This window comes from Moschus berezovskii, chromosome X (genome assembly GCF_049115385.1).
Source record: "Moschus berezovskii isolate FMDL1 chromosome X, NW_MosBer_1.0, whole genome shotgun sequence".
Lineage (NCBI taxonomy): Eukaryota > Metazoa > Chordata > Mammalia > Artiodactyla > Moschidae > Moschus > Moschus berezovskii.
This window is the reverse complement of record NC_142488.1, coordinates 14,627,402-14,641,419: the sequence shown is the minus strand read 5'-3', so window position 1 is coordinate 14,641,419 and position 14,018 is coordinate 14,627,402. Positions and strand designations below refer to the sequence as shown.

Sequence of the window (14,018 nt, the reverse complement as noted above, 5' to 3'; positions counted from 1 at the left end):
ATTAGAGTACAGAGTTCCCTGTGCTATACAGTGGGTCCTTGTTGGTTATCTATTTTATATATAGTGATGTGTATCTGTTAATCCTCAAGTCCTTATTTATCCCTCCCCTCCCTTTCCCCTTTGGTAACCATAAGTCTGTGACTGTTTCTGAAAAATGATCAGTTTTTTGGAGACCCAGTGGATCCGAATCTGCATTTCAGTAAGGCCCTTAGGTGACTCATACGCACATTTCAGTTTGAGAAGTGCTCTTCTACATAGTACAGGTTTGAATGTGAGATAGTGTTCCGAAGTTCATTCATCAAAGAAATTCTTTTTGGGTTCCTCCTTCACCCTATACACTGCATCAGTAGAAACTGCACAGAAAAATAGGACTGCTTATGTATTTCTTACATTAATGTACTCAGCAACTGTATAATATATAACTATGCAATTATGTTCATAAGACAGAGATTCAGAGAGGCCAAGAAGCTAGTCAGTAACACATGAAGATATGCGCTTGGTTTCTAAAGCTGGTTGTTGTAGTAAAATGTGGGCCTATCCTGACCTTCATACTTTGGAAATTGGTAATTTAGTAGGGAAGTTTTTTATAATGAAGTGATTGGCTAAATGACCACTGAGTTCCTAAAAATAATAATAATGGTTAATATTTATTGGGGATTATATGCCAGATACTGTGAGTACTCTGCCAGCATTATTTCACTGAGTTTACATATTTGCCATCATTTTATGAATAGTTAGACTGAGGCACAGAGGCCCCCAGTCTCAGACTTCAGAGCTCATACCCTAACCAGTCTCCTACTCTGCCAACCATCGTGCCAACTGATCATCGGGCTAAAGAAGTGAATTCAATGCACTCTGGGTGCCCATAGTCCATTAAAAGGGGACTGGTATGCAAATGAGTACAGGTGGTAAGATGCTGAGATGGAAAAGATACCTGGGCCATTGGAGTCCAAGGGAGGCCGTGTCACTCTAAGATCATGATATTAAGGTGAGTTCACTTTATTTAACAGGAAAAATCAAGCAAGCAGTGAAGAAAATCCTTATGGCTCTGTGGACTTGAATAAAGGAGAAAATAATTCAGGATTCCAAAATACTGATGATGTTCAGACTTCGCTTTAGAAAATTCTTTTTGATTTCCTCTTGAGATGATTTTATTGTATGTAAGTATTAATTTCACAGTACAGAACATAGGCAATTATAAGAATGTCATTAAATGTCAAAGCTCTGGCTCTGTTCAGGAAAAGCTGTCCAAAGAGGGCATGCCTGAGAAGAGGGCATCTTCCCTTGCCTCACTTTTAGTACCTGTTTCTGCCTCAGCACTTGACTTCCGTTTCCTTAAAGAGATGTTTCTGTTTGAGAATAGAGACAGTATGTCTTTGGCCTCACAGGCTGTTCAGGGGTAATGGCAATTTCCGTTGTGTTGCTGGAGATGGAAAAAAAAGGATACATGGTGGGAGCAAGTATGTGGAATCTGGACGGATGGCTCTTAAGGACGTGCCTGTGAATGGATAGAGCTGCGAGGTGGAGCCCAGCATGCGCTGTTCACTTGGGTTTAATTCAGGTGTGAAGGAGGACATGCTCTCTTCACGTTAACTGAATCTAAGTACTCTAGTGATTACCCCCAGTCATGATTGGACCAGAACATGCCTTCTTCAGAGTGACAGGGCGACAGAAGAGAGAAGAATCCAGAGAGCCATTGGAGGACGTTGCCTTTTTGCTTTCAAGCTGCTTGGCCACCGTCTCCTGACAATATCACACTAGCCCCAGAGGCCTGCATGAACCCCCTCCCGAGCTGCCATGATAGAAACTTGCTCCCGTTGCTCTCTAACTGTGAAGTGCACGGGGACCCCAACTGAATGCCACTTCTGAAGTGGGCTCCCAATCTCTTGAATCTTCTGTATTTGCCCATGATGTTTGAGTAGTGCTGAGCACAAAGCTCACAAAGACAATAAATACTTGATTTACACACTCCTGTGGTCTCGTGTGTACTTCTGTGCTCGGCCTTCCATGGATTCTCTCTGCTTTTCACTTCCAGGGACAAAGCTGCCTGGGTCTCCCGACCTCCCACATGTCTTGAAATGCATCCCAATATGTTCAGTTCCTTTATTCTATAAAGTGATTATGTTCAATAAAATCAGTTGAAAAGAGTTGTGTTAAGAACATCTACACTATTAGGTTAGGAGCCAAACTTGGTAATGCTTTTACAAATCTCAGAGCCCCTAGCCCAGTTCTGAGCACAGAATCCAATACAGACCTGAAAACTGGTATAAAATAGATTAGGTAGATTAAAATATCCAAACTCTACTTATCAGCTCACTTTGCGTGCTGACCAGCATACTGTAGAGTAACTCAGTCAAGTAAGAAGAACTAGCAGCTTGTGCCCAAAAGACTGGAACTTCCTGCTTGCTTTTAGGAAAGGGCTTTTAAAGGCAGCATTAGAGGTGAGGGTTGTAGGGCGCCTGATCAGCTTGTGGACATTCTTCTGATCGGCTGATGGTGAGGTAGCTTGGATGGTATTTCAAGAGTCAGCATCATCAACCTTCTGGTTGTAACCGGTCTGGGGTCTATGTGCTGGTGGTCAGGATGCAGTTAAGTTCTTCCACCTGGTAGGGATTTTAGTATCTGCCAAACAGCTCAAGGACATGGCTCAGGATATAATCTGTAACTCTTGAGGAGGAACTAAAGTTCCTTTACTTTGCTTTATGGCTAAACTATGATCATTGTCTTGATTGCCTGTTTTTCTTTGTTTCTGCATTTTCTCTTTTCTCTTATGAAATTTGCTCTTTAGAATGCAGGGAAGGTCTAGGAAGCTAAAGATTTTCTACAAACAAGAGGCAGGGTGATGAGAAAAGGGGGTCTGTCCCCAGGAGGGTCCCATAGAGTCCTGCTCAGTTTCATCTTTAGAAGATCAAGTATAGAAAAATAAGGAGAAGAAAGAAAAACACCCTTCGCTGGGGGTGGGGGAGGGGACCAGGAAGACCTAGTTTGGGCATGAGAAGTCTTTCTCAGGGGGCATTAAGTTTGTGGTGCAAGTCTCTGGTGGATGGAATAAGAGCCGCAAAGACTGGCACCCACTCCTGACAATGGGCCTGTTGAGGGGGAAGGGCTGTGTTATTTGTTCCTTTTCTCTTGGGGAGGAAGGAACCTGGTACACAGTACCTGCTAAATAAATGCGCACTGAACATATAAATGCCCTAGTGGTTATTTCAAAAGTTCCATGAGATTTGTGTGCCTCTGTTAAGAAAAAAAAGGAACAAATAACCAAGAACAATCATTCACAATAGCTGAGGGGGAGTGGAATGAGGAAGGGTGTGAACATCTCTTAAGGGAGATTGTTCTATCTAGAAAACAGTAGTGTCTTTTCACTGTAATAGAGCCCTTCACAGAACCTTTCTCTCTCCCTTCTTGATATTACAGACATGACAATGACAGACTCCAAAATGATGCAAACCTAAGGGTTCAGCAGCAGGCCGTGATGGTGGACATTCCCAGGAACAGTTTGAAAGCTACAGTCAGTCAGTTCAGTTCAGTTCAGTCGCTCAGTCGTGTCCGACTCTCCGCGACCCCATGAATCACAGCATGCCAGGCCTCCCTGTCCATCACCAACTCCCAGAGTTCACTCAAACTCATGTCCACAGGATCGGTGATGCCATCCAGCCATCTCATTCTCTGTCATCCCCTTCTCCTCCCGCCCCCAATCCTTCCCAGCATCAGAGTCTTTTCCAGTGAGTCAACTCGTCGCATGAGGTGGCCAAAGTATTGCAGTTTCAGCTTTAGCATCAGTCCTTCCAATGAACACCCAGGATTGATCTCCTTCAGAATGGACTGGTTGGATCTCCTTGCTACAGTACCTTTTAGTAATAGTCATGAGAAGCTAAAATAGGACTCCTGTCCTTCTGTGTCAAGATAGAAGATGGAAAGAGAAGGTTCAGTTATCAAACTAGCCAGAAGTCCCCGGGCTCCAGACTCGAGGATTTTATACGGTTACAGTAGGCCTCTCTTATCCCCAGTTTCACTTTTGATGGTTTCAGTTACCTGCGGTCAACCACTGTAAGAAAATATTTAGTAGAAAATTTCAGAAATAAACAATTCCTAAGTTTTAAAGTGATGAAATCTCGTGACATCAGCTCTGCTCCCCCAGGACGCGAATTGTCCCTTTGTCTGGTGTGTCCCACCAGTCACTTAGTGGCCATAGTTATCAGATCTGCTGTCACAGTTTCACAGTGCTGTGTTCAAGTGACACTTGTTTTACTTAGTCCTGGCCCCAAAGTGCCAGAGGAGTGATGCTGGTGATTCGGAAATGCCGGAGAGAAGCCCTAAAGTTTTAGTTTCCTTTAAGCGAAAGGGTGAAAGTTCTCAATATGGAAAGAAAAAAATGAATGCCGAGGTGGCTGAGATCTACGGTAACAAGGAATCTTTTATCAGTGAAACTGTGAAGAAAGAAGAAATTCATACTAGTTTTGCTGTCTCACATCAAACTGCAAAAGTTACAGCCATAGTGCATTAAGTGCTTAGTTAAGATGGAAAAGGCATTAAATTTGTACAGTTAGATATTTTGACAGAGAGACCACACTCACATAACTTTTATTACAGTATATTATAATCGTTCAATTTTATTATTAGTTATTTCTGTTAGCCTCTTACTGTGCCTAACTTATAAATTAAACTTGATCAAAGGTATGTATTATAGGAAAACCATTATATATGAGGTTTGGTATTATCCTTGGTTTCAGGTATCCACTGGGGGTCTTGGAATGTATCCCCTGCAAATAAGGGCAGAATACTAGAGAAAGCAACAATCTGATACAAGACCATGGTTATAATTGAGTTGAAATTGATAATAGTTTGAGCATAAGGAAAAAGGCATCAAGTTTTACCTTAGCATCTTTGAAAGTTGTCTCTGTGACATACAGTTAACATATTATTGAATAATGTTGTTTAACTTCAGTTGTATATTTGTGTACATGATGACATAAATCCATTGCTTTGATTTGGATATCAGATGAGAACTGTATCATTTGAACTGAATTATGGAACACTTAATGGTGCCTACCACATAATGAGGTCCCGTAGGGCAGTTTGGAATGACTGCACAGAAATATCTGGGAGGTTATTAAAAATACAAATTCTCAGGTTGCATTCAGACCTGCTGTACCAGAATCTCGGGTAGTTCCTAATGAACCTGTGTTTTCATAAACTCTCCATTTGATTCTCATACATGCTAAAGACTGAAACCATTGAGACAGGAAGGCAGGTGTCACCATTTCTATACTTGTTAATAGCATATTTAATTATCATGATAGTGGTGATATTAAGAAAACAACAAATATCCAAGAAGTAATTTTTCGTTTCTGCTCAATCTTTACACATAATATATATCCTCTCTATTTTGCAATCAGAAAATGTGCTTCTGCTATAGGCTGGGAGGTGTCACACTAAGAGAAGCATAAACAAAATTACTAACTTGACCTAAATATCAAGGGAATCTTTTGTTTCCTACCTTGGTTTTTCCTAGATAACAGAACACAGAAACAGCACACAGAATACCATTAAGAAAAACTAGCTAAATTATAACATCTGTGCTATGTTACTTTCCTTAAAAAGAATGAAAATGTTGGCCAACATTTATACTCATTCTCATCAGATCTTCTCATTTCTTCTTCAAGGCTTGTCTTTTTCCCGAAGTGGTTCAATGGTCGATAGGAGCTGCTGAAATGTGGGACGCTTTTCTGGAAGCTAGATAAAAGAAAAACCCAATGGTTTAGTTTATGAGGGTTCTGATTTAAAATAAACTATGTAAAATATTTATACCTCAGTTCTAAAACTAGCAATTCTTAAAATGTGGAAATGCTATAGACATTTCTTCTAAAGAGAAAACAAACAGAGCCCTAAGAATTGGGAAAGAAAAATAAGAGTATCTTTATTTGCGTGAGATACAACTGCATACCTTGAAAAACCAAGAGAATTAATGATAGAACAAACCCAAATAACAAAGGAATTCATCAGGAGAACAGTATATAAAATTAACCGACAAAATCAATAGTCTTCCTATATATATACAATAACCAATTAGAAGATATACTGGAAGAGAAAACTCCATTTACAATAGCAACAAACCCCAATAAAATACTAAAAAAGTACCCCCCCAAATGAGGAAAACTTTAAAATGCTGCTGAAAAACACAAATGTAGAATTGAGCACATAGAAAATAACATTGATTGTCTTTGAATAGGACACATCAAAACGTAGAGATGATGAACCTCCCAAGTTAGAATACAAACTCTTCCAAATATCAACAAGCCTGTTTTAAGCTGAACTGATTGATTATCTAGTTTGTGGATTTTAAACATGCAAAATAGCTAAGAAAACTATTCAGAAAGAGTCAGACACAACTTAGCAACTAAACCGCCACCAAGAGAAAAGGAAGTAGGTCTGACTTACAGGTGTCTGTTTCTGAGTGGGGAAATAAAATTATGACTACAAAAAGTGATAAAGGGTTTTGTGGAAAGTGGACACTGGGAAAAGAGTTTTGCGCATGGTCAAGATTGACTAAGTTTAAAATAAAATTTAACTGTAAATGAATTTAAAAGTAAGCTGGGCTTCTCAGCTGGTGCAGTGGTAAAGAATCCTCCTGCCAATACAGGAGGCGCAGAAGACACGGTTCGATCCCTGGGTGGGGAGGATTCCCTGGAGAAGGAAATGGTCACCCACTCCAGTATTCTTGCCTGGAAAATTCCATGGGCAGAAAGGAGCTTGGCAGGCTACAGTCCATGGGTTCACAAAGAGTCGGACGTGACGTAGCAACTAAGCAGAGCATAGCCATAACTAAGACTCGACACAGCCAGAAAGAAATATGAACAAAATTGTTGGCACCTACAGTGCCAGTACTCTTGCCTAGAAAATCCCATGGATGGAGAAGCCTGGTAGGCTGCAGTCCAAGGGGTCGCTATGAGTCAGACATGACTGAGCGCCTTCACTTTCACTTTTCACTTTCACACATTGGAGAAGGAAATGGCAACCCACTCCAGTGTTCTTGCCTGGAGAATCCCAGGGACAGGGGAACCTGGTGGGCTGCCGTCTGTGGGGTCACACAGAGTCGGACACGACTGAAGTGACTTAGCAGCAGCAGCAACAGTGCTGATTTCAGATCACAAACACCTGAGAGCAGGGGCACAGGGCCATTGTCACCTGCTCCGTAGCAAGTGTGCGCATGCTCAGTCGCTCCAGTCCTGTCCGACTCTTTTGTGACCCCCACGGACTGCAGCCCGCCAGGCTCCTCTGCCCATGGGATTCTCCAGGCAAGAATACTGCAGTGGGTTGCCATTGCCTTCTGCAGGGGATCTTCCAGATTCAAGGACTGAATCACATCTCCTGTGTCTCCTGTATCGCAGGCCAACTCTTCACCCCTGAGCCACCTGGAAAGGCCCTGGAGCAAGCGCCTCCGCTCAGAAGCGCTCCTTCCGGTGCTGACGCAACACCCAGCCGGCTGCGCCCGAGCGCCTGCCCGCCGCCCGCCCCGCGGGGCACTTGCCTCGTGCCAGCAGCTGTACATGATGCGGTAGACGGTGTCCGACGCCAGCTGGGGCCGGTAGAGCCGGTGGCCCTGGGAGACCTTCACGACCACCTGCGAGTTGTCGTACAAGTCGTAGGGCTGCTTCCCCAGGCTGAACACTTCCCACATCAGGATCCCTGCCCCGCGACGAGGAAAGAGAGCCAACGTCAGAATGCACCGTTTGTCACGTGAGCGTCACGCGCCGCGGCGGGAAGGCTCTGGGTCAGAGCCTGGGTCCCTGGGGGCGGAGTCCCAGCAAGAAGGGCACGTTAGGGAGGACAGACTGGGCTAGCCCTTCTGGAGTCCCGGCTCTCTTATTCCTGCTCCCTGAGGCCCCGACGCCCATTCTCGCTGGGAAACGGGAGGCGGCCTGGGTCGCCGCAGGGGGAGGTCCCTGGGGCCAGGGCCCCTGGGCTGCTTCAGAGGCGGCGGCCCCGTCGACGCCATAGTGACAGCCCCAGCTTCAACCCTTAGAGCGAGGCCTGGAAGTCCCCGCCCTTTCTCTCTGCCTTGGCAATCATTTCCTGGCACACACATTACCTTTGGGTGGAATTTTAAGATAAAGACATGGACAACTTTCTGGCGTTTCTATTGCCTCAGTCCTCTGGAACAGTGGTTCTCCACCTTCTTGGCACCAGGGACCCGTTTCGTTTTCGTGGAAGATAATTTTTCCCCGGGACAGGAGAGGGGGCAGGATGGTTTGGGGATGTTTCAAACGGATTACATTGATCATGTACTGTATTTCTAAGCTGATGCTGCCACTGATCTGACAGGAGGCACCAGGTCTCTGCCCTGGAGGTTGGGGACCTTTGTTCTAGAATACTTTGTGGGTCAGATGTCCTTTTGAGAATCTGCTTAAAACCATTGGCTTCCCCTCAAGACAGTGAATGCACAGAATTTTCTGACTCATTTTCTGGAAGTTCACAGAGTGTTTTCTGGAAGTATCCAGAGTATAGTGGACTCCAGATTAAGGAACCGAGCTCTGGTCATGGTGGGCAAGAGGGTGGCGTCTGGGGCCAGTCAGACATGGCTTTTGGGGCACAGGTTTGCCACTTACAGGGTAGGCAAGCTTCTTAGCCCTTCTCAGTTCTGCTTCCCCGTCTGTAATATGTGGATATTTGCATGTCACAAAGTTGTCATGAGGATTGAATAGGGTGAAACACTCAGAGCACTTAAAGGACACTGGGGACACTTTAAGCTCTCTAAATGGTGGCCATTGTTCTGTCATACTAGCCACGCCAGAGAATTCCAGCAGTCAACCAACTTCAAAACCTTGGAAAACCAGATATGTGTAAGAAGGGAGAAAACTGTTCTAGAACTATAACTGAAGTACTAACTTCAAAACTTCTTTGACTTTTAGGGCTACAGATTTTATGTAAAATATTTATAGTCAGGCATTATTACACTTTGTGGGGACTGTGTGTGTGTGTGTTTTAAACGTTCTAAAAGAACCATCCCAAAATTTGTTGACTCCTTCACAACTCTCTCCTTGGAAGTGGGTCCACTTCTCGAAGGAAGTGGGCTCCTCTTTGAGAATTGCTTTCAGAGGTTCTGGTTTATTTTGAGTATCCTTACTGGGGTCAGATTATTTAAGAATGAATTTCATTTTTGGAAACAGCCAGAAAATATTTGCAGCCAAATTCTGGCACATAAAAGATAAGCAATTGACCTAGGTAATACAATTTTTGGTCAAAAAGCAGTTGTGACTATTACGGATTCTGATTTTTTTTTCTGAGTAAGAAATTTTTATTAACTTGAAAACAAACTATTTGCAGAGTGTTATGGGTATGCAAATTAACCTGATTAATTGCCCTTTACACTCCAGAAATATCTTTGTACTGTATTCAGTCAGGGCTCTGGGGCTACCTTTAAGGGGCAAAGTAGTGGCTTGGCTGCCTGGGGTCTAAACTGCTTCTTGGCCTACTGGAGACATTCTGATTTCATCTATTTGTACACTGGGACTTTGACTAAGATATATTTTAAATAAAATAATTTTCTGATAGTTGGAGTGGGGTGGGCCTGGATTCTTATTTTTTAAATATCTTTTATAAGGCATATGAATTGATACAAAGAGATTGAAACTAATTTTGACAACTTCATCAGCACAAAATGACATCAAGTATTCACTAAAATGCTCTTGGTGGTTTTTCCTTTTCTGTATATTTCTTGGAACGTTTTTTTAAAATGAACAATACCACTTTTATAAAAGGAAGAATTATTTTTAAAAATTATCACATAGAAAAATAAATGGCTAACTAAATTTTCCTTTCTTCAGACAGTCTCAGTTGTCATGTAGAAAGTCAAATTGTACTTATGGACTAAGACAGGCATGAAATAGTTCTCAGTTGTATTTAATATATTCCATAACCTTATGATAATTTGGAATACTTATCCTGGGCCCATCTGACAGTGATTTTAAACAAGCCTGACATTCCTGCCGATGTGGAAAAATACCAGAATATCTACAGAATCACAATTTAAGAATTATCTCTTGTTTTCTAATTGCTGCTGCTGTTTATTCACTAAGTCGTGTCCAACTCTTTGCGACCCCATGGACTGTAGCCCGCTAGGCTCCTCTGTCCAAGGGATTTCCCAGGAAAGAATATTGGATTGGGTTGCCATTTCCTCACCCAGGGATCAAACCTGTGTCTCCTGTTTGGCAGGCAGATTCTTTACCACTGAGCCACTAGGGAAGCAATTTTGTAATTATGTTTATTTACTTAATTTCAATGCAGATCTTTTAATAAAATAGGGAAGGCCACACAGTAAGTTTGCTAGGTTTGAGGGTCATGCAGTCTCTGTGGCAGTTACTGCTGCAAGCACAAAATCAACCACAGACAATACATAAACCATATGTACAGAAGACACAGCAGCACTCCAATAAAACTTCCCTTATAGAAACAGGCCACTGGAATTGGTTCTGTGTCATGGTTTGCTGACCCTTGATCTAAGTGATGAATTTTAACAAAGACACTAGCTGAAATTGGGATGGGCCAAAGAAAGTGCTAACTCATGTTTGGTGTTTACACCAGGCATGCCCCCCCCCCCCAAATTGGTCAACTCAGAATAATGGTTATCATACCACTTTGATGCGGAAAGCTGATGACTCCGTTTTAACCCCTTTAGCGTTTTATACCGCATGCAAACTGGATTTTAGTTTTCAGTGACTCCTTTTTGAAAACTTAAAATCTTCAATGCAAAAAGCTTTTAGCCCTTTTGATTTTTATGAGGAGGTGTTAACAACACGCCAATTATACATTAAGTGGCAGACATCCTAACACCGACCCAAGAAAGGGTCACCATCATCGTCTTCAATCCCTTGCTTATCTCTGGGTATACAGGTAATTTTGTAAGTGCTCAGAGGGTTTGCTGAAAATGGATGTTGCTGCTATGTGGTTTCCTGTTGTGGAAGCCAGCTTGTGAAATGGGTCTCGTGTGGCCACATTCTTACCGAACGCCCATACGTCTGACTTGCTGCTGTATTTGAAGTAGTGAAACACCTCTGGGGCTGACCACTTGACTGGAAACTTTGTTCCTACGGAACTGACATACTGGTCATCAAGAACATACCTGCAGGGGAAAACATCAACACAGCCCTTATACCACTTTACTGTATCAAGTGGGAAGCCCTCTGCTGGCCGATGCAGGGCTTGTAGCCATCCGGTTTCAGCCAAGGGCCTCGATTTTCTGGATCTTTCAGTTTTTGAGCTTAGCTAGAGGCTGCTTAGGAGGGCTTCCCTGGTGGCTCAGAGGTTAAAGCGTCTGCCTCCAATGCGGGAGACCTGGGTTCGATCCCTGGGTCGGGAAGATCCCCTGGAGAAGGAAATGGTAACTCATTCCAGTATTCCTGCCTGGAGAATCCCATGGATGGAGAAGCCTATAGTCCATGGGGTCGCAAAGAGTCAGACACGACTGAGCGACGGAATGGAACAGAGAGGCTGCTTATGACTTGTAAGCATTTTTAAAAACTGATATCTAGTTTTGAAAATACCAAAATCTGAATGCAAAGTATTTGGTAAATATAAAATATTTTTAAAAAACACATAAAAGTGAAATCAATCTGAATCCCACCCCAAGGATAGTCATGCTACCACTTAAGATACATTTTTGCTAGTACTTTCTAATCTTTTTCTATATATAATTTGAACAAAATTGAGTTTTGTTGTACTGAGGTTTGCTTTCATTTTTCCTTTAACGACATATCAAGAACATTTCCCCCATGGTTACATTTTCTTCTGCAGCATCATGTTTAATGGCTGAATAGTCTTCCCTCTTATGGACTAATGTAATTTGTTTAACTGTGTAAGTTGCTTCTAATCTGCTGTTGTAAGCAATGATGGACAATATCTTATGAAGATATCAAGATGATAAAAATATATGTTCAAGGGTATGCAATACACTTTTGTTTATATTATTTAGGGGTTCCAGAAAAGGAGCAGCTTTTCATAATGAATTTTGAAGAAAACTTAAAAAAACACACACAGGTCTCCCTATGGTGTTTTTAGGGACATGTTTGCTAAATATAGGGCTGGCTTTGATCAACTGTTCAGATCTCTTTGAAACTATATTATCCCTCCTCAGAATTGCATGTGTTTGTGTTGAATTGGCACAACTTTAGAGCTGTATTTTGTCTCAATGGCAGGGACATCTGCTTGCCCTCTAGACTCAGTTGTGGGCATTTTGAGGGCAGGGATTAACCCATTTACATCAGTATCTCCCACAGGGCCTAGGCATTAGGCATTCAATAAATGTTTGTTGAATGGAAAGGCTACCAGATATGTCTTCATTTCCTGTATAAAACCATGAAAATTGGCTCTGAGGCTTAAATAGTAAGAGGATTCAGAATTCAGGAAATGGAAGATTCTTCTTAAACTGCTATCACAGTCAAACTAATTTTTCAAATCCTAAAGTGTTGCTAGAATGCCAAGAAAATCTGAGTCTATTGCCTTGCCTGATGCTACAGAAAATTTAATAAATGACAAGAAAAATTTTCCTAGTGTTAATGCTGTGCCCATTTGAGCATATAATATTAAGAAAAAACCAGAACAGGCTAAAGGAGCCATCATACACACACAGAAACGCATACATTCTCTCCCCCCCACTGCGAATCAAGGCTTTTTAAACTTTTCTTGTTTTCTTCCTGGCTGTAACAGGTTATATATGAATATTTAGGATCTTTTGTGGATTTATTTACATTTAGAAAATATTTATCAAGGTTTTGAAAGAATTAAGAGAGCCTTGGGATAATTTCTGAAGAACAATCCTATTTTTATCAGTGAAGAAATGAGTGTTCAGAGGTAGTGTGAGTGAAGAGATCCAGGTTTCTAAGCCCCCAATTGAGAGCATGTTTTGTATCCCCGTTTAGATGTGAATGGAAATCCCTCTCTCATTGGTTGCCCTTTTGGAACTGGCTTACCTTGTCATCCCAAAGTCAGAAACCTTCACAGAGAGATCACTGTCTACCAAGCAGTTCCGAGCAGCCTTTAGAGGAAAAACAAAATTACCAATAGTGAAAATGACCAAGGATCCCCTGACATCAAAATCACATATTTTCCTTCTCTTTGGGACAACTGTCAACAAAATCTAAGATATCACAACCCCAAATGCTGTATTTAAAAGGAAATATCTAGAGTATAGATCTTGTCTTTTTTCCTTTGCAGTTTTCAATCTTTCAAAATGAAAATGTGCTCACAGAAGTATTTTCCCTCAAGCATCCATCCTTGTCAAACAGTATGAGAGGTATTAGACGTGAAACACAGAACCTGAGCTCATCAACAAGAAGGGAAAAATCCCGTCTAGGGGTTCCCTCTCCATTACTAGGACCCTATATGTTAACAGGCGCTTTGAAGATGTAAATACAGCACTGAGAATCCGGAATGCACTGGCCTAGCGTGTGTGGCACGTTTGCTGTTTAGCACCAGAAAAATCTCTAAAGATCAATCAATACCAGTGCAAATCAAGCAGAATACTCTCCACATCCACCCTGACTCAAAGATGCACGCATTTCATTTCTTGTATTTTCAGTTATCATATTAAATGATCGCTTTAGCACTAAATCCTTCCTGGAGTAAAGGTTGCTGCTGCTGCTGCTAAGTCACTTCAGTCGTGTCCGACCCTGTGTGACCCCATAGACAGAAGCCCACCAGGGTCCCCTGTCCCTGGGATCCTCCAGACAAGAACACTGGAGTGGGTTGCCATTTCCTTCTCCAATGCATGAAAGTGAAAAGTGAAAGTCAAGTCGCTCAGTCGTGTCTGACTCTTAGCGACCCCATGGACTGCAGCCTACCAGGCTCCTCCATCCATGGGATTTTCCAGGCAAGAGTAGTGGAGTGGCTTGCCATTGCCTTCTCTGGGAGTAAGGGTTAGCTTGGGTTAAATGGTTCTGGGAAACACTAAATTGACCAAAGTCTTTGCATCTGTTTTCCATTATACCACGACCTAACTACATAGACCTTGATGGCTTCTT

The 14,018-nt window shown here is 42.3% G+C and overlaps 3 protein-coding genes across 11 annotated transcripts in view; 2 read left to right on the top strand and 1 right to left on the bottom strand.

Annotated features, from left to right (window-relative positions):
* The window catches only part of ACE2 (angiotensin converting enzyme 2), a 46,887-nt gene extending 44,918 nt beyond the window's left edge, over positions 1-1,969 (top strand). For both annotated transcript variants that reach the window (XM_055438166.2, XM_055438165.2), the window contains exon 19: positions 1,011-1,969. In XM_055438166.2, coding sequence (XP_055294141.1) covers positions 1,011-1,119 — 109 coding nt within the window. In that variant the 3' untranslated portion in view covers positions 1,120-1,969. The remainder of the gene's footprint in view (positions 1-1,010) is intronic.
* A 2,599-nt stretch (positions 1,970-4,568) lies between these two features.
* BMX (BMX non-receptor tyrosine kinase) overlaps positions 4,569-14,018 on the bottom strand; it is a 48,275-nt gene continuing 38,825 nt past the window's right edge. For 3 of the 4 annotated variants that reach the window (XM_055438167.2, XM_055438168.2, XM_055438169.2), the window contains 4 exons: positions 12,969-13,033; positions 11,004-11,122; positions 7,532-7,689; positions 4,569-5,736 (listed from right to left, as the gene is read on the bottom strand). In XM_055438167.2, coding sequence (XP_055294142.1) covers positions 5,662-5,736; positions 7,532-7,689; positions 11,004-11,122; positions 12,969-13,033 — 417 coding nt within the window. In that variant the 3' untranslated portion in view covers positions 4,569-5,661. The remainder of the gene's footprint in view (positions 5,737-7,531; positions 7,690-11,003; positions 11,123-12,968; positions 13,034-14,018) is intronic. The other variant, XM_055438172.2, reaches the window with a different exon arrangement.
* The window catches only part of PIR (pirin), a 151,734-nt gene continuing 145,318 nt past the window's right edge, over positions 7,603-14,018 (top strand). For 4 of the 5 annotated variants that reach the window (XM_055438187.2, XM_055438185.2, XM_055438182.2 and 1 more), the window contains exon 1: positions 7,603-7,740. In XM_055438187.2, coding sequence (XP_055294162.1) covers positions 7,725-7,740 — 16 coding nt within the window. In that variant the 5' untranslated portion in view covers positions 7,603-7,724. The remainder of the gene's footprint in view (positions 7,741-14,018) is intronic. The other variant, XM_055438186.2, reaches the window with a different exon arrangement.